Source organism: Marmota marmota, unplaced genomic scaffold (genome assembly GCF_001458135.2).
Source record: "Marmota marmota marmota unplaced genomic scaffold, marMar, whole genome shotgun sequence".
NCBI classification, from domain to species: domain Eukaryota; kingdom Metazoa; phylum Chordata; class Mammalia; order Rodentia; family Sciuridae; genus Marmota; species Marmota marmota.
In genome coordinates, this window is record NW_025999900.1 from 42,890,146 (window position 1) to 42,915,672 (window position 25,527).

The 25,527-nt window shown below is 39.3% G+C and overlaps 1 protein-coding gene across 34 annotated transcripts in view; it reads left to right on the plus strand.

Annotated features, from left to right (window-relative positions):
• The window catches only part of Ttll5 (tubulin tyrosine ligase like 5), a 260,046-nt gene that overhangs the window by 107,344 nt on the left and 127,175 nt on the right, over nucleotides 1-25,527 (plus strand). For 24 of the 34 annotated variants that reach the window (XR_007345904.1, XM_048799024.1, XM_048799027.1 and 21 more), the window contains 6 exons: nucleotides 1,087-1,233; nucleotides 2,563-2,666; nucleotides 5,142-5,269; nucleotides 8,370-8,453; nucleotides 8,995-9,396; nucleotides 15,431-15,618. Coding sequence is in view for 33 of the 34 variants with exons in the window: in XM_048799024.1 (XP_048654981.1) it covers nucleotides 1,087-1,233; nucleotides 2,563-2,666; nucleotides 5,142-5,269; nucleotides 8,370-8,453; nucleotides 8,995-9,396; nucleotides 15,431-15,618 (1,053 nt within the window). In the remaining variant the exon portion in view is untranslated. The remainder of the gene's footprint in view (nucleotides 1-1,086; nucleotides 1,234-2,562; nucleotides 2,667-5,141; nucleotides 5,270-8,369; nucleotides 8,454-8,994; nucleotides 9,397-15,430; nucleotides 15,619-25,527) is intronic. The other 10 variants (XM_048799015.1, XM_048799018.1, XM_048799020.1 and 7 more) reach the window with 5 other exon arrangements.

Genomic DNA, 25,527 nt, shown 5'->3' on the forward strand with positions numbered 1-25,527 from the left:
TCAAACTACTATATCTTTATCACCAAACTTTTTAAATCAGTAGCGTCTGCTGTGTACCCCTTTCCTTCATTATTGGTGCACATCAGCATGTCTTCCTTCCCTCTTTACTGGAAGATGTCCTCTCAAAGCTACCCAGCAGTGGCCAGATCAGGGGTTTGTCTTGGTCATGGTCCTTTCCAGTTCCAGACTTCAGGAAGTCCTGACAGGGGACCCTTTTCTCCCTTGGCCCTCATGGCATTTTCTCCTGTGTTTCTTTCTGTTCTAACATTTCTACCCTGTGTTTTCCACCTCCATTCTTTCTCCTCTTTTTCTGTCTCTAAGCGTGACTATTTCTATTCTTTTTAAAAAAATTTTTTTTGTAGTTGTAGATGTACAGAATGCCTTTATTTTATTTGTTTATTTTTATGTGGTGCCGAGCATGGAACCCAGTGCCTCACGCATGCCAGGCAAGCGCTCTGCCACTGAGCCACACCCCCAGCCCTCTATGTTCTTTTTCTGCTTTCTCATCTTTGATGATTTCACCTACTCCTAGACTGACTTTGAATGTTGCCTTCCCTCAATAGCTCCATTTGGGCTGGGGATGTGGCTCAAGCGGTAGCGCGCTCGCCTGGCATGCGTGCGGCCCGGGTTCGATCCTCAGCACCACATACAAACAAAGATGTTGTGTCCGCCAATAACTAAAAAATAAATATTAAAAAAACTCTCTCTCTCTCTCTCTCTCTCTCTCTCTCTCTCTCTCTCTCCTCTCTCTTTAAAAAAAAAAAAAATAGCTCCATTTGATCACCTTAATAGAAGTGAGATCTTCCCTTTGGTTTATCATAGGACCATTTATAAATGTACTTTAACAACTACTATCTTTTTGCACATTTGATTTTCTGATTGTTAACTTATTGAGAGAAGAAAATAAGAGTCTTTTGTTTTGCCTTCTGTATCCTTCTTAAACCTAACATGTTTGCTCTGGATCTTGTTCGTCAGGATGTATAACAGACCTCTTCTGACATCTCTATTGTCTAATCCCATCATAGCATGTCTTCTGTTGATTAACACAAGCCCTACTTTTTTCCTTCCCCATTTTTTACTTCATAGGAGTTGGTTGTTCGTTTCCTTAAACGTGCATCAAGTAACCTCCAGCATTCACTGAGGATGGTATTACCTAGTCGACGATTGGCACTTCTAGAACGCAGAAGAATCCTCGCCCACCAATTAGGTGACTTTATCATTGTGTACAACAAGGTAAGTTATTAGTCTGGGGGTCTTGTGCATTGTGTTGTAACACATCATCAGTCACACGCTGTACACCTCTGTCCAGCTTCTGTTCTGTGGCCCCATCAACCCTGTTGCCTTGCTGTGAGGGGGAGAGGAATCCCACACTTTAACCTGGTTGGGTTGAAAAGCTACTTATTATTTCTGAAAACCCAGTGGCCATAGTTAACACTTATCAGAAGTTCCATTCCTTTTGAGCTCTGTCATACCCGAGATGAATTCTGACATATGTGCATCTGTATTATTGCTATTGGCCTGTAGACAATGGTAAGTTGACTATAGAGAGAGAATTGGAATTGTGAATTTAATATGATGACATATTTTTTTCAGAGAGTTAGCTTTTCTTCTCCAAAACATTTTACAACCAAGCCCAAGAAATACACTATTTAATTGTAATTTTTGCAAAGTGTCTTATATCCAACAGCCTCAGAACATATTAAAAATATTACTTGGGAGTGAAAAAGGTATAGGTTATATAGTTCAGGTTGCAGAAGGAAGAACTGAGGCCTAAAAAAATGTAAATGAGTTTTCTAAAGTTACATGTAATTGTAGAAGACTGTCGACCCTCCATACCCATATACCCAATTTACTCCAGCTCTACTGAAAATTCTGTTGTATCTTGCATGAATAAAGAATTTATTCAAGTTGAGCTGTGCATGGTGGCATATGCCTATAATCCAAGTTGCCTCAAAGTTTGAAGCATGAGGATTGCAAGTTTGAGGCCAGCCTCAGCAATTTAGCAAGGCCCTTATGCCACTTAGTGAGACCTTTTTTCAAATAGAAAGGGCTGGGGTTTTAACTTACTGGTAGAGCACTTTTTTGGAATGCACAAGGCCCTGAGTTTGATCCCTAGCACCAGTTGGGGTGGGGGAGGGAGAATTCATTATTTTGGAAGTTGGTGTAAGAGAATCTTCCAAGACGTCTTTCCTGTCCAAATTGCAACAAAATACTGTGTCTCTGCAATGCCACAATATTGTTAAAGCCACGTGTCTGATCACAGATGTTACTAAGTTCCTATCAAAAGCTCTTTTCATAACAGGCCTTACAAATAGAAAGTACAACCATGGTAAAAATTTACATTTATTCAGCAACTCTTACTTGGGAATTTCAAAACATTTCATGAAATAATGACCAAGAGTAATATATCAAGTTTATAGGTGGCAAAAGTACATGGAAGAATAAAAAGTGTTTACTATAAGGAACAATTAACCCAAGGGCAATGAAACTAGATGATGAAGTGTGCATTTATCAGGAGTCAGTTTTATCTTGTTGTTTTTCTGTGGGGTTGGGCTTGGATAGGAAACAGAACAAATGGCTGAAAAGAAATCAAAGAAGAAACTTGAAGAGGAGGAGGAAGATGGGGTGAATACAGAAAACTTTCAGGATTTCATCAGACGAGCAAGGTAGAAGACACTTTTGATTAATAAAAGCCACCCTTATTCTTTCTTCCATACTGTTCATTGAATACCCCAAATTCCCTTGTTTCTGACACACAGATATGAATGAAATCACTCTCAGAAGGAGCAGAAATTTCATAGGCTTAGCCTTTCCCTATCTGAGCCAATTACATTGCTGTTGTCATGGTTTCAGTTATCAAAACACTGCTCTGGGTGTCTGGGCTGTAGATCTAGACAGTTTTTAAAGTACATACCACTAAAAGTACTGAGAGAAGCTTTTGGAAATTTGAAGTTAGAGCCTTTTAGTGTTTTCTGGGTCTGACTTTGTCCCTGATGTACTGATGTGTGGAGATGGCCAAATTTGCCTACATTGAGTGGATTAAGAGTTTTTCACCTCTGTGATAGTTATACCTAAATTATATACAACAGAACAAGTTTTTCCTGCTTAAGATTAACCTTTAGGAATTGAAAGTCTCAGTATTCAAGTCTATCTTGATACAAATCAGCCAGGCCATTTTGTCCTTTGACATTATTTCCAAAGGATGAGATAATAAAAGCACATAGTTTTAAATTTTGTAAAAGCTCATACTGGAGTACCTTTTCTAACTAGAAAGTTGTGCAGACTAAAAAAATGCAAGGTTAGGGCAACTAACTGCACACCCCGTTAATTAGGCTCCAATTATCAAATCACAGTCCGGAGAAAAAATCAGTAGAAAATCAGCTCTCTCTGTGTCAGTCCCCAGCACAGAATGACTTTTGTGTAATATCTTGTATAGGCCTCACTGTAGCCTCCGTGTAGCCTCCATGCAGCCTCCGTGCCATGCTCTTAAACGTAGCAGACAAATAGGTCATTTTGTGGCCGTTCTATAATTAATATTTGTTACTTCTTTGCAGTTTTGGGGTTTTGGGTAAAGCAGGTATAGAAATAAAGCAAAAAACAGTTTTTTTACATCAACATTATAAAAACAGAAATAGAAGGTAGGTCCAGAGAATAGCTCTACTTTTAAAGCTAAAAGATTCATTTCTGGATCCTCCTCAGGGTCTTCAAAAATCCCTAAGATATAAAAGAGAAGAAAATCCAAACTTTTAAAAAGTGATGTGCATTTCCCTAGCAGAACTATTGGATATTAAAAATGAATCATATATACTGTTAACTAATGTAGATTTGGAAAGGAAATAAATGAGATTATATTTACTATTGGTTGTGGATTGAGCATTGATTACTGGAAAATATGTGGTATTGTCAGTTCTTCTTTTATTGAGTTTTTGCGAGTTTGTGGATACCTTTGTCAGGACTGATAAATTCAAATGCCAGGGAGCAGAGGATAAGACAGGAATGGTGCAGCTTGTTGTTTAACCAACTATATCCTTTGCCTATTTTGTGAAGGGCCAAATAAAATACACTGCCAGGCAAAGGCAGTGTATTTTACACTGTTTGCCGCCCGTTTTAGCTCTTGGTAGTCACTTGAAGTACTTACCTTGTGGGCATCAGGCTACTATGGAAACCTTGGGGTTTATGCTGAGATTCATAGAAATGTTTTCCTATGTCCTTATTGGTGTATTGGAATGTAGGTCCTTTGTAATAATGCAAGCATGCTTTGCTTATTTGAGGACCAGCTATAGAACATAGTTTTCAGGAAAAAGAAAAGAAAAGGGCCATCCAGAAGCTGCTACAGAAGTTACCAAATTCATGCATGTATATCTTGACTGGATAGGCCTCATGTTTCCTTATAATAATTTCCATTTTATGGATGTTCATATAAGTTTAGCAATTCTAAGTGACCTTAGAGACCATGTATTTGAGTCTCCTGCATCATACAGATGGTTAGAGAGTCCTACTGTGGTCACACTGGTGGGTCCTCCTTAATTCTGACATAGGCAATTAAAATGATAAGTAGCTCCTTCAATGAAGATGCATCAGTTATCTAGAAATTGGATAGGCAACCCAAAAGGCCAGATAATGAATGTTTCAGACTCCATAGCTATGAATAGTATTTTTCTCATATTCTTTTAAATACATATATACATATATATGTGTTTTATTTATATGTATAAATATATAAACTTATTCACTGGTGGCCCATAGTCTAAAGTTTGGTGACTCCTGACCAAGAGCATGGTTGTCTAGTAAACCTTTCTGTGGTGACTTCTGAACACTTAAAGTGTGACTAGTGTAATTCAGAAAAAAATCTTTATTTATCTAATTTTAATTAAATTTAAATGTCCCATATGACTAGTGGTTGCCACTGTAGATAGTACAGATCTAGAAAATTCCATGTGGGATGAATAAAACCTTACCATACTTTATATTTTTTAGATTGGCTTCATTTATACTTCGTTTTTAACCATCTATTAATGACATATTTTCAGCTTGTGCTTTTTGTTTTTCCTTCTCCAGTTTATTCTGTTTCCATAATAAAATCTACTGGAAAGATTTTTCAGAACAGTTTCCTGTGCTGACCAAACTTTTTCTCATTTCAGTGAGGCTGAATTGGAGGAGGTATTGACTTTTTATACCCAAAAAAACAAGTCTGCAAGTGTCTTCCTGGGTACCCACACTAAAACTTCTAAGAACAGCAGCGGTTATTCAGATAGTGGGGCAAAAGGTGGTAAGTGTGCTGGTTGTTGAATGAAAAATGAGAATAGGTGAAAAAGTGGAGGTGCAGGGGAGCGGAGAGAATGATGGGCTGGCTGAGCATCCAGGGGTGAAACTGCAGCACGGGGCTGGAGCGGGAGATGGGCTACAGCACTTCCTGTCCTCAGAGCAGAAGACGGGCATGGTCTGGGTTTTTTGTTTCTTTCATGATAATTAATAGCAGAGAGCTTTTCAGGAAATGCTAAGAATAGCTAGCTAACATTTAGTGAATACTTATCTTACAATCTGTTGGACATGGTCTTATTTTTTACTTCCTAAAACTACATGGAGTAGGTCTTGTTTTTAAACTTCTTGATGCATAAGAAAATGAGCTAAAAGAACCATGTAAAACTTCACCTCAGAGACAGGACTTAGACCCCTGTCTGCCTGACTCCCAAGTTTGTGCCCTGAGTGTCCACTCTTTGCCTCTCCTAAGGCTTGTTTCTCATTCTTGTCAAGTGAGACCCCCTCAACACCACTGGCATTTGGGTTAGGAGAATTTTTTGTTGTGTGGGGCTGTTCTGTACCTGGTGAGATGTCTGATGTCATTGGTCCCAACCCCAAATGCCATTAGCTTTCCCTCAGGCATTGATAACTCAGAATTTTCCCACATGCTTCTAAAAGTTCTCCCTGCTGAGGTACTCTGTGATTGGGATTTTAAAATCAAATGTGAACCAACTCTCTTGCTCACATCATCATGATCAAAACATGCGGTTTCATTCTGTGATAAACAATGCTCTGTGCTTTAAAGGTAAGATTCTTTTAAACCTAGGTGGAAGTATAAGGCATATGAACACAAACATATTAATTTTGATAGTGTTTTAAGTACCAGATGCAAATTGGACACTTCCTCCCTGCTCTTACAGCTATCATAATCTGGTGTGGAAGTAGCCAGGAAAGTTGGTCATTTTCGACGTGGAATGAAGCTGGGAATGGTAATACCAGCTACAAGTTCAAGGCCAGCATGGGCAATTCAGCCCATGTCCGTCTCAAAAAAATAAAAAGGACTGGGGATGTAGCTCAGTGGTAGAGCTCCTATGAGGTCAACCATCATACCACCACCCCTCCCAAAAAAATTGTGAAATGAATTTTCCCAAAGAAACAATGTTAGTGGGTTTTTCCTTTTGATTGGTTGGTTATTTACTTGTGGTAGGCAAGCCCTTTATTACTGAATTACATCTTCAACCCTGTGTTTTAAAAGCTGATTGGTTCATAAGCTAATCCAGAAAAGCCTTGTTAACTCACTGCATAATTGAATTATCATATCACTAGCAGCCCTTCTGAGCACAGCCTCTTTGAGCTTTCCCAATTTCATATTCGTCTGTTGATTCATTCCTTGTGTGTACATTTTTACTGAGCAAGTGTTATGTGTTAGGCACTTTGGTAGTTGCCAGCAGAACCATCACAGTCCTTGACTTTATAAAGTTTATTGTCTGGTGAATGGAGGTCAGTGACAAGCTACCAGAAAGTTGATGAGAGCTCTGAAAAGCTCCTATAACAACAGTGTTGTGGAAGGAAGGCCAAGGAATGCTCATAATAAGGTCCCCTGGGGAGGTGGGGCCCGCATGGGCACTGACCCCTCCCCTGGCAGTAATGGGGCAGCCCTCACAGCGTGGCCTGGCAGCACCCACGTGTACAGATGGGTCATTTGAGATTCTAAGGTTCATTTATTAATGACTGTGTTTACAAAGACCGTCTATACCTGTCTGTACCTGTTAAGAATGTCTAGAGGTACAGGAGGAAGGCCTCAGTCAAGAAAATAACATTTGAGCCCGGTGCCGTGGTCCATGCCTGTAATCGTAATGACTCAGGAGGCTGAGGCAGGAAGATCACAAGTTCAAAGCCAGCTTCAGCAAAGGTGATACTATTTTGTATATAGGGCTGAGAATGTGGCTCAGTGTCCAAGTGCTCCTGCGTTCAATTCCCAGTACCCAAAAGAAAGAAAATAACATTTGATAGTGTGGTATCCAGACTCATTGCAAACAAGAATAGTGACAGAATTACCATCACTGGTGGTATTAGAGAGGACTGAATTCATAAGTCTTTATCTTTTCATTCTGAAAGTTAGTTTATTTGTATATTTTTGTGGTAGTGAGATTGAACCTAGGGCCTTTGTGCATGCTAGGCAAGCACTGTACCACTGAGTCACATCCTCAGCCTTTTCTAAATTTTATTTTGAGACAGGGTCTCATTAAGTTGCCCAGACTGGTCTGAAACTTGCAATCCTTCTGCCTTTGCCTCCCAGAGTAACTGGAATTACAGGGATGTACCATGTCCCAGCTTAAATCTTTGTATGAGCTTCACTCTTTTTTTAAAAAATATCTTTATTTATTTATTTTTAGGTGGTGCTGAGAATCGAACCCAGTGCCTCACACGTGGGAGGCAGGCGCTCTATCACTGAGCTATAGCCCCAGCCCCTGAACTTCACTGTTGACAAAAATTTTGAATATTTCCCCAAGTATATTATTAGCTCTGTTCTGTTTCAAAATTCTGTAGTAGAGAAAAACTAATTTGTTCCAGTGGTAACATGAGTGATTTTGGTATTCAGTTTACTGATCAACCTGTCTTAAATAAAATTGAGGCATTGACCTTAAAATATAGAGTCATTGTATTCTCTTGGTAGTATGCCAGCACATAATGGGGCTATTCTTTGTGTTTCATGGTAGCTGCCCCACTCCATACATACTGTGATCTCTTGGCTTCTTTGGCACTACCAACCAAATTGGTCTCTTATATCCCTCATCTAAATTCCTGACAGAGGCATCTGACTGCCCTTACTTATTTTCTTTTCTGGGCATGTCCTACTTGTTGGCAGCCCATGGATGGCTGCTCTGGATTTAAGTATCTTTCCCTGGTTCAGTGAGGCAGAACTGGGGTTGGCAATATCTGGGGATCATTGCATTGGTTACCCACTCAGCAGCACTCGGGGAGTCCATCTTTGGAAAAGTGTGGCTTGATGTACAGTGTCTAACAGTATGGATCAGTACTTGTGTTACATTTTTGGAAACAAAATTTTGTTATAATGGATTAGTAAGAGAGCCTAAGTTCAGTATTTTTTCTATTTCTTCTTTCAGATCACCCTGAGACAATACAAGAAGTGAAAATAAAGCAACCCAAACAGCAACAGGCAACAGAAATTCACTCTGATAAATTATCTCGTGAGTGATTTCAAACCTATATAGATTTGCTCTGATAAATTTCTAAAAGAAAGAGTCTTCAAATATTAAATGCTTCTAAAGCATGAGAATTACCCCTGAGAAGTCCTTTCCTTTGTTCTTCCTTTTCCCCTAGAATTTTTCTCTCAAATACACTTAACCTATTTTCCTTCCCAGGAATTTTTTTTCATTTTCTTTAGAATTCTAAGCACTTTGTTTTCTCCTAGAAAGGTGAAGAGAGAGAGGAATTAGCCATTGCTTGTAGGAGCTTTGTCCTGCAGTCCTAATGTTTGTAAAACATGCCTACTCTGCTTTGTGGGGGTATTCCCAACTCCAGTTTTTAGGAAGGACCAAAAATAAACTAAAATGTCTCTTGCTAGGTTGTCTCTGGTAGGCAAAATCCATTAATGTCTGTATTTTTCATGGTTTCTGTTTCATGCTAAGATTATTCTGATGTTTTGAAAATGTTTATGTTTTATAGAGATGATATGTTCATTTTTTCCTAAAATGATCTGTTTTGTTCTGTTTGTTTTTGTTTTAATAGGATTTACCACTTCAGCAGAAAAAGAGGCTAAATTAGTCTATACCAATTGTACTTCTACTTCTTTCTCTGGTCCTGCTGCTACTCTTCTGCAGAAAATTCCCAACACCCATCTGTCATCTATTATGACAACCTCTGCCCTCTCGCCAGGGCCTGGCCACCATTCTGCTTTATCTCACATTCCTCAAGCCATCCCCACTATACCTCATCAGCCAGCAATTTTACTGAACCCAGTCCCTGACAATGCTTCTTCCTCCATACATCCTGGGACACAGAACACACCAAGCCCCGCTGGCCTGCCACGCTGTCGATCAGGCAGTTACACCATTGGCCCCTTTTCCTCTTTCCAAAGCGCTGCACACATCTATAGCCAGAAACTGTCTCGTCCCTCCTCAGCAAAGGCAGGTGAGTGAGAAAATGAAAGGCAGCCTACAATGCCAGGTCCCCAGCCCCCATGGAGAAAGAATGCCGTCTCTTCCCTTTGCCTTTTCTTGAAAGGTAAAGGGACACACGCTAAATTGTTGTGCTGTGACTAAAGAAAAGTCTTGCATTTTGTCCACTAGCATTCAGTCACTGATAGAAAAATGAAACAGGACTTCTTTTAGGTAGTGCCGAAAAAGAGATAAGTCAAGTCTAGTCCAGAAGTTTCCCACACAGATAATCTTAGACCTGTGAATGTGCTATATGCGTTTTTTTTTTTTTTGTTTTTTTTTTTTTGATTCAGGTAGTTATTCCTGACATCAGACAAATTAACGCTTTTTTTTCAATGCATTTAAAGACAGGAATGAACCAAATAAATACCCTCTTTTAAGAATTCTTTGGTTTGTAGCATCAATGAAGTAGACCCAGCTTATCAGTCAAGTTTCCCCCTCCTATTTTTTTTTTTTTTTTTTAATCAAATCCAGGACCTCTTGCATACCAGGAAACACTACCACTGAACTACATCCCCAGCCCCCTCATTTTTAAATAACTTTATTGAGATACAATTCATATTTACAAAATTTGCCCTTTTGAAAAAGTGTACAACTCAGTGGTTTTTTTATCATATTCACAGAGTAATGCAACGACACCATTTTCTAATTTTCAAGCATTTTCATCATCCCTAGAAGAAACTTCATACCTATTAGCAGTCACTACCTAATTCCTCCTTCTGCCAGCCCCTAGCAGCCACTGATCTACTTTCTGTGTCTACAGATTTGTCTGTTCTGGACAATTCAGATAAGTGGAATCATGCTATAGGTAGTCTTTGTCATTGGTTTCTTTTCACCTGTCATGCTTTCAAACTTCCTCTGTGTTATAGTATGTATTGCGCTTCATTCCTTTTTATAGCTGAATAATATTCCATTGTATGGATATACTACATTTTGCTTATCCATTTGTCACTTGATGTGCATTTGATTTTCTCTTTTTTTTCCCACTTTTTGGCCATTATGAGTAACAGTCGTGTATACATTTTTATGCAGATACATGTTTTTATAATCTTGGTTATATAGCTAGAATGGAATTGGTGAGTCATATAATAACTTTATGGTTCCTCTTTTTGAGGAACTAACGAACTCTTTTTCAGTGTCTGTACCATTTTACTACTCCCAATGTATGAGGAGTTCTAAGTCAAGTTTCCCCCTCTCTATATCTTTGCTGACATTTAATGTCTTTTTAATTTCACCCATCTCTTTGTGTGTATGTTGGGGGGCGGGTTATGATTTCCATTTCCCTCATTGCTGATGTTTTAAGCATCTTTTCATATGCTTTTTGACTATTTGTAAATCTTCTTGGGAGAAATGTCTTTGCCCATTTTTAAGTTGAGATGTGCGTCCTTTTGTTGAGTCATAAGTGTTCTTTATGTATTCTGTATACAAGTCCTTTATCAGGTAAATGATTTAGAAATATTATTTAACCCGATCTGTTAGTTGTCTTTTTGCTTTCTTGAAGCACAAACATTTTAAGTTTGGAGGAAGTCAAATATTTTGCTTTGTTTTGTTTTGTTTCTTTTCAGTTGTGTTTTTGTTGTCATATCTGAAAAGGTATCTTCTAACCCAAGGTCACAAAGGTTTCTTTGTATTTTTTTCTAAGAGTTTTATAGGTTAGACTCATACATTTAGAGCTTTTATCCATCTTTAGTTAATTTTTATGTATGGTTTGACATATGGGGATCCAGCTTCATTCTTTCGCATTTGCATATGCAGTTGTTTTAGCACCATCGAGTATTGATTGTTTCTCCCATTGGATTTTCTTGGCACACTCATCAAAAAAATCAAATGAAGATTTATTTTGGAGTCTCAATTTCTGTCCATGACAGCAGCACATTTTCTTACTGTAGCATTACAAGACGTTTTAAAATCATCCTCTAGTTTTATTCATCATTGTTAAAGTGGCTTAATCTGTTCTGAATTTCTTGCATTTTCATATAAATTACAGAATTAGCTTGTCAAATTCTGCCCAAAAAAAGACTAATGGGATTTTGATAAAGATGACACTGAATCTATAGATCAGTTTGGGGAGTATCCTAACATTGGTCAAGTTTTTAAACACTTTAGTAATAAACATGTTAAGGTAAATTTATAGCTAAGCCTTGTTTTATAAATAACTAATCCATATTTGTTAATCAATACCGGATTTAAAATGAATAAGATATTGTAATATGGAGCTTGAATCATAAACTTGAGTAAGTTACAAATAATGATATCTACATGTGTGTGTCTTTGCTGATTTCAGGTGATTGTTGTTCTTATGATTTTGTTTTCTAAAATCATTAATAATAGTAATCAATAATGTTCTTATTTGAACTTTTTCCCCCATGTGAGAAATTCAATAAGATTAGTGTCTCCAGTTCTCTGTGTCATTATAAAAACTTTAAAACCTTTCTTTTCCATTTTTTCCAAGAGTGAATAGGGAACAGAGGAAGATCAAAATTATTTCCTTATGTCTGTTGTGACTTCATATTTGACCCATGGATTATTTTAAAGCATATAGTTTAATCTTTAGGTAGTTGGAATTCTTTGCATTTTATAATTGGCTTTCAGCATATTTTTGCTGTTGTCAGAGAATGTATTTTGAATAGTTAAAGAACAATAGACAACATGTAAATAGAAATATACATTAAATAACAATAGCCTGTAAATGATTAAAGATAAATTTTTCTGAAGTAATTGAATAGTTTAGGAAGGGGGGAATAAGATATTATTTAAAAGTTAAATATATAGTGTCAAAATTCAATGGTTACCACTAAAAAAGAATGAAACTATGTAAATCTTAAACCTGTGGGGAGAAAGAAAATTAATTGAAGGAAAAAAACTACCCCTGAGAGTATATAAGCAAGAAATGTAGGAAAAACAAGAGAAATGCTATTTAAACCTTGATAACTGAGCCCAAATACATCAGAATCAAATGAACAAGTGGGTGGGATTTAACCTGTTAGAAGACTGTCAGCTTTAAGTTTTGAGCAAGATCAAAACTAAAAGTCAATAGTTTTCAAAATTAGTAGCCACAGAGTATTAGAAAACATTTTTTTTCATTATGATAAAATATAACATAAAATTCACCATTTTAACTGTCTTTAAAAGTTTTTCCAGCCAAGCATGGTGACATTCACCTGTAATTTCAGCAGCTTAGGAGGCTGAGGCAGAAAGATTCCAAATTCAAGGCCAGCCTCAGCAACTTAACAAGACCCTGTCTCAAAACAAAAAGGCTGGGATGTGGCACAGTGATAAAGTGCCCTTGGATTCAATCCCCAGTACTGCAAACCAAAGTCTTTCAGTGGCATTAAATACATCACATCACCACCAATAACAACAACAAAAAAATGTTTTTTAAAAACATTACTTAAAGCCTGGGAATGTAGTTCAGTGATAGAATGCTTGCCTGGCATGTACAAGACCCTGGGTTTAATCCCCAACACTGCAAAAATAAATGATAGCAACAAAAAAACATTATTTATTTAAACAAAAACAAACAAACAAAAAACACTATCTAGGGAATATTTTAGAAAAGACTTTTAGTGGTTGGGTTTTGGGTTTTTTTTCCCTCCCCCGCTCCCGTCATTTTGGCAGTACTAGGGATTGGGCCCAAGGCCTCCATACTAGGCAAACAAACATTCTATTACTGAGCCACATCCTCAGCCCTTTTTAAATTTTTTGTTCAAGATAGGATCCCACTAACTTTCCCAGGATGATCCTGAACTTATGATCCTCCTGCCTCAGCCTCCCTAGTAGCTGAGATTTCAGGTGTGCACCACCATGCTCCACTCTAGAAAAGACTTTTAAAAGAAATTTTGTGGACTGGGGTTGTGGCTTAGTGGTAGAGCGCTTGCCTGGCACATGTGAGGCACTTGGTTCAATTCCCAGCACCACATAAATAAAATAAAGGTATTGTGTCCATCTACAACTAAAAAATATTTTTAAAAAAGAAAGAAATTTTGTAAGACTTTGTTGAATGACATCAGAGAAAATTAAATCAGTGGATAAAATATACCATGTAGGGCTGGGGATGTGGCTCAAGCGGTAGCGCATGCGTGCGGCCCGGGTTCGATCCTCAGCACCACATACAAACAAAGATGTTGTGTCCGCCGAAAACTAAAAAAAAAAAAATATGTATTAAAATTCTCTCTCTCTCTCTCAAAAAAAAAAAATATATATATACCATGTACATACATGGGAAGACTCAATACCAGTTGATCTTTGAATTCAATACAATTCTAATCAAAATCTCAAGCTTATGGTTGAACTTGATAAGCCTATTCTAAAATGATAATAGAAAGGCAGGAAGACCAAGAATAGTGAGAACTCCTTGAAGAAGATAATTGAGGTAGAGGAATACTGTATTAAGATCTAATATAAAGATATAATGTTTAAGACTGTGGTATTGACAAAAGAATAGACAAGATGACCGATGGAACAAAATGGAAAGTTAGGAACAATCATACAGATAAATGGAACTTTGATCTATGATAGGCATGCACTGTAGATCCGTGGAAAAGGAGGGATTACTCAATAAATGAAGGTGGGTAAAGTGAAATTAGATCCCTGCCTCATAGCATGTATGCATGCATGCATGCAAAATTTAAAACTTCTAGAATAATATAAAAGAGACCATCTTTAAGATCTGTGGTGTGGAGCAATAGTAGAAACAAAAGCACTACTCCAGTAAGTCAGTAAGAAAAAGACAACTCAGTGGAAAACTGGTAACGGCTCTCAGAAAAGAAGAAGCGTGCTCAACATCATTACAAATCAGAAAATGTAACTGAAGACTACAGTGACATTTATATCTTCTTAGAGAAGAAAGAATTAAAGATGTTTGACAAAACTGAGTGTTGAAGAGTATATGAATCAGCAGGAATTACTTTGTGTTGAAGGGAATCTAAAAAATACCATTCTAGTGTCATAACGTGAATTTGAAAACTCACAACTCACCTATACTGTGACTTCACAGTCCCACTGTAGGCCTGGCCACAAGAGAATCTCTTGTGCATGTACACCAGAAGGTGTACATAGAGTGTGTTTGGCTGCATGGTTATAACAGCTCACAGTGACAAGAAATCCTGGGTAGTGGAATAGAGATATAAGTTGTGTGTATTTGCAAAATGAGATACCAGACAGCAGATAAAATATCAGTTTCAGTTCCACCCCAGTACCACAGAAATGAAATGATTGGATGGATGAATGAAATGAACAAATGAATAACTGGACAGGAGGAAAAATAGGGTGTTCCTACTTTTCTGGGTTTTTAATTTTTTTCAATAAAATGTGTTTTATAATCAATGGAGCATGAACCTTGATTTTTATATTATTTTATTTTTGCCAGAATTTCAGTGCTCAGAATAATAGAATTCTGATAAAATAGTTTAAAGAAGAAAGTTTAAGTCCAAAGGGACAGTCATTTGAGAATGTGCAATCATTGCTATTTTTCTAAGTACACTCAGTTTTTCTTTCATCCCCATTCCCTTTGAGCTTTTTGAGAAATATTGTGGATGATTTGACTGTGGATGCCATAGACTACTGACGAGTGTAGTTACATAATAAAAAAACAAAGCAAAGAGTTGTGAGTTTCAAAGACTTTTCCTGTGGTGGGTGGGATGGAACGGAGGCCCTTGTGCATGTGAGGCAGGCTCTTGACCACTGAGCTAGGCCTGCAGCCCAGTATATTTTTTAAGCTCAGTAAATTCTAGGAATGGTCTTCTACACTAGTTAGGATGAAAATTCTTCTTTGTGAAGTTTTCATAATGTGTGGAAGGCTGGCTATAGGAAGGACTTCCAGGGTATAGTAAGGATTTGTATTTATTTTTATGATCATTTAAGGATAGTTTATTGCTCCTTATTGCTAAAGATCCTTGGGGTCAGTAAAGTTTCTCTTGGCCTGATGTCGCTCTGTCATCATCCAAATTTTTTTTCAGGGCTTTTTCCTAAGCCAGTGAATTTTTTTTTTTTTTTTTTTTTCTTTTCAGCAGGTTCATGCCATCCAAACAAGCATCATTCAGGAGTAGCCAAAATGCAGAAAGAGGGAGAAGATGGTTCTTCATATGGCAAACGGTACAGCCAAAGTATGGTTTCAGCTGAACTTCAGCGACTTGCTGAAAAGCAGGCAGCAAGGCAGTATTCTCCAGCCAGCCACATCAGTCTCCTCACGCAACAGGTAGGGACAGTCTGGAGTGCCAAAGAGCTCTTCATACCCAAAGATGGGATCAACAGGATAGCCGGTCCTTCCCTGACTTTACTCCCTGTGCCTCTTGAATGAGTATTGGTTGGTAACAAGCTAAAACCAATTCCTTAAATGTAAAGAAAGCGACTTTCTCTTGTAGGCATTGATGTCTGCTGCTGGCTCTGGTGCACCTATTTTCAGGATAGACAGATTTGAATAAGTTCAGCTATAAATAGAATGTTAAAAGAATTTTTTAAAATAACTTTTGTAAAATTATTAGTCTTTCTAGCAGAATGGCTGATGATGCTTTCACAAGCCTGTCCACAGAAGGCACCACCCTGCTTTCCCGGTTCTCTGTGAAAACTTTAGGACCACTCTGCTCATCTTCATTTACTTCAGCCTCATCCCAACTGTGTGAGGCAATAATTATTTTCTTTTTCAAATCCCTAGAAGTTTGAAGGGACTAGAGGGGAGGCCCAGTGTGGAGTAGGAAGCAAAGGAACTTCCCAGGACAGTGTTGAAACTCGATGGGAGGTGAATCTCTGGGTTTCAGTGCTAGAATGAGGGGACGAGGAAATACACCGTCACAACCATGGTAGAAGGAGAAGGAATTTTGAAATGTGAAATGGCTACGAGAAAGGGTAAAGGCCTCTGATCTGCTATGCTTTTATCATTGGGTCACTGACGGCAATGTATTTTCAGTTTGTAAATAAATAGCTAGAAGCACCAGACATTAAGAGACTTTCTTTGGGATGATTGTAAGAAAATATAGATAGCCGGTTTTAGTGCTTAACATATTTTTAGTTCCTATCATTTGCTATACTGCAAAGCCTGCAGAATGATAAGAGCCTTATCCTGTGGGAGTGTAAGGTTTATGTGTCCTTAGTGGGACGTCATCCCCCTTGAGCCTGTTTTTCTCATCCATAAGGAATTTCAGTGCCAGGGAACATAAAAGTCCACATGTATCCTATTCGTAGGAATCTGAACCTGCCATTAGATGTCAGTCTTAACTTTCTGAGTCTTGGTAATAGGGTGACCAGTGCTTGGTGCAGGCGGAGAGGTGCTGCAGTGTGTAATAAGCAGGGTGGACAGTTTGAAAGAGAGTTGGATTAACTGTCTGCAGACTTGGGTTCTGCCGTTGACTTGCTGTGTGACGTTGGGCAGTTCACTCAGCTTCTGTCAACCGCAGGATCTTCATTTGTTGATGTGGGGAAAACACCACAGGGTCGTGAGGGTAGTGTGTAAAAACTTCTTGAAGTCTAAATGCCATATGCTTGGGAAACTTTGTTATTTAAACCATAAAGGGTTTTGGCAATAAATGGTTTCTCATTTGTTTTGAAAGGAGGAAGTTGTTGGATGAAATGAACTTTGTTATTGAAAAGCTCAATTGTATGTTATTTGGTCCCTTTTCTTTAGAGAAAGCAATTTCTTAATTTAGAATTTGGGAAATTCTGTCTGTTATTGTTCCTTTTCTGGTAAGTAGTTAAGAACCCATAACAGTAGTGTGAAAAGGCTCTGGTATACTTTGTTCCTTTCCCTTTGTCTGTGTTTCGAAGAAAGTTTCCTTAGTCTCTTGCTCATGGAGGTGAGTGACACCTTTCCTGGCTCCAAACAGAAGGCTCGGAGCTCTGGCCTCTCTGCACTTGCCATCTGAGAACGGTCTCCAGAAATCACTTCAAAGTCTTTTGATTTCCTTTTACCTCTTCTTTTCCTTATTTTCAATTCCCACTTTGTGTTTGTGCTTTCTTTTCTTTTTTCATTTTTCTGATAGGTTTAATGGCTACCCTTCCCCCCCCTCTCCTTTTTTCACAAAACTAATTCTGGATATTTTTATTCATTCTATTCCAATTAATTTTTTCTTGTTTTATCTTTACTAATTCTTTATTTCTGCTTTCCTTATTTCTTATTTTATTCTTTGGTTTAATTTATTCTTTGTGCTTTATTTCTTTATTATTTCTCCCCTATTTCTTGAATTGGGTGCTTACATATTGAAAGCTATGAATTTTTCTCTGAGCATTGCTTTAGTTATAGTCCCTGAACTCGGCCCTTCAGTTGATTTTCTAGGCAAGGAGTTATGATCTTCCCCTCCTAGATAAGGAAAGCTGATTTTAAATTATTTGTTCTGTTTTGGGAGATGGGTATAGAAATTGAAATCATTGGATATTTTTACAAAATTACTTTATTTTGCTTGTAATTTCAACTTCTTATTAAAGCATTTAGTGGCATTTCCCATAAAACTTTATTCCACATGTTTCATTTATTTATTAAGAAGCATTTTAACTTAGCTCTTAAGAATGTTCCAACCTTTGGACTAAGCCATAAGGATGGTCCTCGGTGTGGGATAACTCAGTGTCATTAGGGTGCAGCCACGGAAGCAGATGAACGTGCGTGACAGGTGCTCCCAGACAACAACAAAGCCACCAAGAGGGATTCCTGACCCAGCTTGTGTGGGAGTGGGAAGAAGGCCAGGTAGCCTTTGTAATACTTCAGCTGAACCTTAAAAGGTAAGCAAATAGGTAGCAGAAGAAGAGAAAGAGCAGTTTCCAGAGTAAAACCAGCATGCCTGTGTTTAGTGATGTCGAGGAGACTGGGGAGTCAGCAGGGGTAGCGGGATTGAAGTGCCCAAAAGGCAAGGGCTGACTCAGGGCGCTTCACAGGCCCCTTGAAGGAGCTTGGCCTTCTTCTCTTTGATGATGCGGGAACCACCAAGAGACAGCTGCTTGCCCTTTAGCTGGATCATTCAAGGGACTTGGGAGGAGGTGGGCTGGGGATGAGGCAGTGTTACCTTTTTTCCCTCCCTGTGCTCTGGTGAAGCTGGAGACCACAGGCAAAGAGTACTCTGACAACCCTAAAAATTGTTAATAAAGCCTAGAATAAATACAAAAGAATATCAAACTTTCCCTGCCACATGAGCAGTGGCTACTTAAGAAGTGTTCATGCAAGCATACATACATTTGAAATATGACGAGGTATATGTTCCCAACATATTATTATTCGATAGATATCTTAAGAAATCTGAGCAGAGAGAAATTCAGATTTAATCTTTTCCCTTGGCATGTGAGAGGCTGGCTATCTTGTGGGACGGGATCTTTTGGCAACCTATGTGTTTATTCCTGAGAGCAGTGTTTTCTCGAAGCATCTGTGCCTGTGGGGGCCATGTAGGGGTGCTGGAGCATGGCTTCGGTGTGAGGTCTCCCTATCTCTATCTCACTCCATGCGGAGAGAGAGGGCAGCTCTCAGAGCTCCAGCAGCCGTGGCCCCTTGTGGTTCATGCTGTTAGAGCGCAGAAGAATGTGGCAAATTAGCCCAGCCTTGCGGTGAGGAGTGGGAGGCAGGGCGTCCGAGGGAGCCCTGGCCCTGTATGTGCTGGCGAGTGTGAGATTTCAGGACCCAGCTATCATTAGGAGCAGCTCCAGCTCTCCCAGCCTGGAGTTTAATCAAAGGGATAGCAGCAGACCACCCAGGCGGGCCCACTGCGCACCCGTGTGCTGTGTCAGTCTCTGCTCCCCAGCCAGCCGCGCGCGACGTGGCCAGGCCTCCTGGAAATGTGCTGACAGATACAAGGAGGGAGGAGACACTCTTTGCTCTTCACATTTTTCATTTAGATGGAGAAGGGAACAAAAAACCATTTGGTTTCCTTTCATTTCTTTGCTCTTTCTGGGATACTTTCCTGCCTAGTCCGGGAGCAGGCTGTATCCGAGGTTCGGAACATTTGGTTCACGCGCTCACTGGTTCACTGTCATTCACAGAGGAGCTCTCCTTCATCTCTTCTGTGTCAGCAACTACCATTATAAGGGTCCAAAGTGAGAATCTCAGTTTTGAAATTGCAATTCAGAGGTGAAATTGGGAGAGACAGAGCTAACTCTTAGAAATGGTGCCCAGTGTATAACAAGTGTCAGCCACTGGCCACCAAACTGGCCTAAGGCCTCCTTGGCGTATCTGGATATGTAGAACACTACACATGTGTGCTCTGGTTTTGTGGTTCTTTTACTACCTTTAGTTCTTTTTTGTTTGTTTTCTTTCTTGGTAGAGAAAGTTGAGCTCTTTCAGACCATATACATTACCTGTTCCCATTTCTAGAAAGAAAAAAGGGTACAAAGAAAAAGCAGAAGCTTTTGAGTTGATGACATCTTAAACAAGACACTTAGCCTCCCTGGGCCTTGATTTCTTCATCCGTTTAAAAAAAAGTGAGGGGGGGGGCTAATTTTAGTATCAAGAGCAAGTCTCCCTCCTGGAAGCTGTGCCTCTCTACCTGGGGCCCAGCTCCAATGGGTCCTGTCTCGTTCCCTTGCTCTTTTATGCCTCTTGAGACTTTAATCTCCTATTTCCCTTAGTTCCTTGGCTTACTCCATGACCTGTTACCTGAAAATAACCTTTCTTTTGCTTTTTTATCTCTTCTAACTCTTGTCTTCTCTAAAATAACATGACTTGCTGTCTGTCCTCAGTTTCCCTCTGGCTCCAACCCCCCTGCCCCCCCCCCCACTTACTTGTGCAGACTGACTTTATTCCTTAACATTTGTCCAGCTCTCTCAGAGATTGTGGATGACCCTGGAATTGCCAACTTCAGTCACCTGGTTTTAGTCCTCATCTTCCTTTATCACATGGCTCTATTATTGACCACCTGCTTCCTGAAGTGTTCTCTGAGTTTCTCTACCCTTCCACAGTTTCTCTGAGAACTTATTCCTTTATCAAAGTTCTTCCCCCTGGAAACTAGGTTCCATTTTCAACATTGTTTTAAAAGCCACTGGCATGTAGACCTAAATGTACAGAGAGGCCTTAGTTGAAGAAGATGAGGTGATTGTTGGGCTCTGTGTTCCCTTGCTGTTTGTGACTGTCCCCTTACTCTCTGTGACTGTCCTCCAGTAGAGCTGTGGATTTCAGGCTGTAATTCTAATAAACTTTTTTATTTTTTCTCTCTTTAGTTTCTCCTGGGGTAAAGTTTCTCTTCCTGTGGCTTCATTTGGTACCTTTCAGTAGATTTCTTCCAAATATGCATCTTTTAGTTTGAACTTTTTGCTGAGTGCCAGGTCCAAATTTCCAGCTGCCTACTAGACATTTCCACCTAACTTGTATTGCCAGCATCCAAAATATTTGATGCATTTTGTTTTGAATATACTTTTAGACATATCTCAAGCCTGCTAGCTGCCCTCCTTTGTTTCTTCTCTATGTTAGAGGCATTGCAGTTCTCGGGACATGGGTTTGGAGATGCGATTATCAGTGCCTCTTTGTTTCCTCATTCTCTCTGTCCAAGCGGTTGCCAAGACTTGTACATTTTCTTTACAGTATCTCTGCTGTATATCTTCTCTGTTTCACTTTTACATTCACTGCCCTGTTAAAGGCCTTCATTATCTCTCAAATGGACAGCTGCAATTACCTCCTAAATGGTCTCTGGGCCAATCTCCTCCTGTTCACCCTCGTCTTTACTCTGAAGGACTCTTTGTAAATCACCAGTCTGATCATGGTAATCCTCTGCTCCAGAATCTCAAGGGGGCTTCCTGTTGTCTATGATGTGAAGCCCAAGCTATTAAATGTTATTCTAAGCCTTTATTTAGAATCTGGCTCCAGGCTGCTTCTGCTGCCTGTCTCTCTCCTATCACCCAGATTTCTGTGTGGCTCAGCTAGACTTTCTGTTAGTTTCCCTGCCTTAGTTCACACCATCTTCTCATGAAAAACGTTTCCCAGTCACCACATCTGATGTTCACTTCCACCCAGGCTCAGCATAGAGGCCCTGCACTCACATGTGTGCCGTTTCTCCATCACACTGTGTGTATCAGTATGGCTGATAGTGAACTCCTTGAGAGCAGTGTCCTTTACTACCTCAGAATGTGACTAGTGGGTAGCACAGTTGGCTCTCTATATCTGTGAGCTCTGATATTTTTGAATAATTAAATGAAGAACTCCCTAGCTGGGCCTGGTGGCGCACACCTGTAATCCCAGCGGCTCAGGAGGCTGAGGCAGGAGGATCGAAGGTTCATAGCCAACCTCTGCAAAAGCGAGGTGCTAAGCAACTCAGTGAGACCCTGTCTCTAAATAAAATACAAAATAGGGCTGAGGATGTGGCTCAATTGTCGAGCATCCCTGAGTTTAATCCCCAGTACCAAAAAAAAAAAAAGAACCCCTTAATGTCCCAGCCTGAAGTCGTCTTTCTATTCTGTGTGTTCCTTTAGCCCTGTGTTAATCCATAGCCTTTGTATCAGAGCAGAGAGATAGGTTGCCAAAAAAACACAGAAAATACCTGGAGACAGGATATAAGGCATAAGGCTTCATTGAGAACTGCTTACAGATAGCACCTCCATCCCTCATAGTGTTTTGCCAGGTAAAATCTCTTCTCCTGCACAGCATTTTTTCTGACTGGATAAGTGGTATGTCCTTTCTACTTCAGTTCTGCACCAATCCCCACTGAAAGAGGTGATTTTATGTTAGGCTTTAGAAGCACTGACATCATCAGCATTGGCTTGCTTAGTTTGCTTGTTCCACCGGTATCCCAAGGACGAACTGTCCTGACAGAGATGTAAGAAAGAAAGTAGCTTTCTACAGATCACACTGAGTCGCTCTGATTCCCAGCATATGCCAGAGAAAGCTATGTTCAAGACAGTATATATCTGGACATTCAGGCCCAGACCCACTTTCATTGTTCCCTTAACTTGGCTAGATTTTTAGGAATGGAAAAGGTTATTCAAGGATATGATGTTTTATTGTCCCCCTTTTCTTTAAGAATGACACACCTTTGTTAGTCACTCTCTGTAACAGGTCTGTTAGTGGTTTTGAATCTCTTCCTTCTTGTTTGGCTTTAAACCACATGGTGGCAGTTCTTTCTAACCTAACACCTTGCCTTCAATGGTAGACATTCATTGTATGCTTGCTAAATGGAAAAGAATTTCTCTTCTGCTTTTTATCAACTTTTACATTGTCTTTTAAAACTATTGCTTTCCTTTTTTTTTTTCCATTGATAATACCACCCCTGCCCTTCGTGCTAATGCAGCTGATATTAATCAGACACCTACTTTGTATTAGTCGTGAACTTGGGACTTTCCCTGCATTATCTCTTTAGCCCCATGAGAAAAGTACTTTTTTTTTTCTTTCTCAACTTATGAAGATGAAGAAATAGAAGCTGGCAGCATAAGTGACTCTCCTAAGGTCAGACAAATGGCAAGAGACTATACAAGACTCAAAGTCAGGTCTGTCTGACAGCATGTCTTTTACTTCAGTGTTTTCCTGCCTTTTTCTCTTTTTGAGTCAAGAGTCAAACCTCTCATTAGACTAAAACGACTGAGTGTAATGCTGTCAGCCTGCTGCTTCCTGTGACATTGCTGCAGAGTTGTGGCCACGCCAGTGCTTGAGCCTGTTCAGAGACTGGGAATGGAACTTCCTCTCGGTTTTCATGACTGCCCACCCTGAAGCAGGTTGAGAAACGTGGGGCTCTGTCTAGATTATCAGTTGTGTATTGTGTGAACTTCTTATCATTCCTTATCAGATTATTTAATGGGATAGTCAACTAATTCTTTTGAGCAGGCAAAAATCCACCTTTGTTAATCACCAGAGAAGCAATAAGTGTGGATCTTCTTATCCTGGAGGCAGCAGCCCACATCAACTCACAAAATCTGAAAGAGACTTGACCATTTTATCAGGTTCCCATCCCAGGAAAGTCTTTGGAAAAATCTTAATCTGGAACTCTTACTGGATTGTGGAGCACTAAACATGTTTATGTGTATGTGTATTCTGTAAGTGATGAAGTTGAGAGGGAAGCTATGCTGTGAGTTTGGTGCTAATATGTTGGTGGTGCTGGAGATTCCCTGCTTTTCCTAACCCCTTTTAAAATACAGTTAACATCATAACCCTTATCTCATGGTTATGGGAGTGTAAATTTGATGTTCATTTTATTAGCACACAGGAATTCAAAAAGGAATTGAAACTGCCTTAAAACATGTTTATTGGTTGTTGTGGCTAGTGTCTTCATAAATGCTCTTGAAGTGCCCTTGCAAGAGTATTTAAAGTGTAACTGTTTAAGGATGGTTCTTCTCATATCATTGATTAAGGATATTCTCCAGTGATGGAAATCTTACACTAAGGGCCAACATGGAACTTTGAGTTTTCCATTTCCTTGAAAATGAGTGAATAGAGAGCAGTGTTTCCCATTCAAGGGCTTCCCCTTTGCTCTGGGGACACACACTGAAACAAGTCAGGAAAGCAGCCACTGCATTTCCCCTTTCTCGGTCACTGAGAGCCTCTTGACCGGTGGAACGAACGCTTTCACGGCATATTCAGTTGATCCAGTCATGTTCTGCTGAGCCTTTATATAAACACTGCAGAGAACATTATTCTCAAATGATACTGACATGCTTCTGAAAATAATGTGAATATAGAATCAGACAAATTTATATTAGTCCAAGTATTCCCTTTAAGAATCTAATTAAAGCTGCATTCTTCCTCCTGAAAAAAATGTGCAAACTTAGAAATTTGTATTCAGTTTGAAAGAGTTTATTGACGCCCCCTCCCCCCATATACCCAGGTTCCCTCTTGGTGCCCCATGGACACTTGGACTCCCAAGTTTAGAACCTCCAGAATCTTTGAGGTAATATATGGCCATAAATAGCAACAAATTAGTCTGGACCCAATCTGTAATCATCTTTGCCTCACATATTCTTTATATATTTCAGTGGTGTCCCTATTAGGCTGTAATTTCCATGAAGACGAGGATTATTTTTATTGTTCTTCCTTACTACTTGAAAGGATGCCAAGACCAGAGATGGTGTCTGAAAAAATATTTGCTTTAATTTGTGAAATAATCTTGTAAAACACCATCTTTAGATCTCCTTGGACAAGAAATCTAAAATTTTTCTATGTAAGCTTGTAATTCTAGGTACTTGGGAGGCTGAATCAGGAGTATTCCAAGTTCAGGGCCAGCCTCAGCAACTTAGTAAAGCTCTGTATAGCTCAGTGGTAGAGCACCCCTGTGTTACTGTCCCTCCTCCCCCCAAAAGAGAAAGATGTCTTAAGATTTTATGGACCATGTTTTGATGAGGAAATTGAGCTACAAGAAGGTTAAAAGCTGCACTGGAAACGCCATGTCATCAAATGTCCCTATGTTAAGCCATTAACTAAATCTTTGACGTTGAATTTTCATTTCCATTTTGATAAATAAGATGAATGAAATTTGAACTTCATTTGAGTGAATCACAATGGTTTGCTATGCCGTTGCAGTTTCAGGGCCATGAAGACACAGATATAGTATACATATTGTACAGACATGGGACAAAATCTGTATGTCAAAGCTATTATTTCATTCATTCGAGAACCTTGCCCAAGACTTTAAGACCAGGCAGAAATCATCTCTAAAATTATGCCAGACACTAGCAAGAGCAACACTTACCCCTCACTCTAGTCACTGATTATTTTATTTCCTTTAATTTCAAAGCTGTGTCTCCTTTGTGGTCTGTGCAGAAAGAGGTAATTTGGAACCTCTAATTTCCTTGCTAGCCTTCCAGTGGCATTAACCACTTTTCTGCTCACTGTGAAATTGTGAGCTAACTGCAGAAAGGGTGTGTGTTTGGGAGTAGAAGGATCCTTGCCAAGATGCTTTGCTGGAATATCTTGGGGCAAGACCCACTCATTTAGCCCTCTGTATCTGTGGGTTCTGCATCCTTGGTTTCAACCAACTATAGATGGAAAATACTTGGAAAAAAACTAATCTGTACTGAACATGTACACACATTTTTTCTTGTCATTATTCCTTAAACAATACAGCATAACAACTATGTTCATGGCATTGACATTATATGAGGTATTATAGAATCTAAAGATAATTTAAAGTATACAGGAGGTTGTACACGAATTGTACATAGATATTTCACCTTCCCCGCCTCCCCCCCCCCGCCCCTCCTCGCGTTGAAGCTCAGGCCTCAC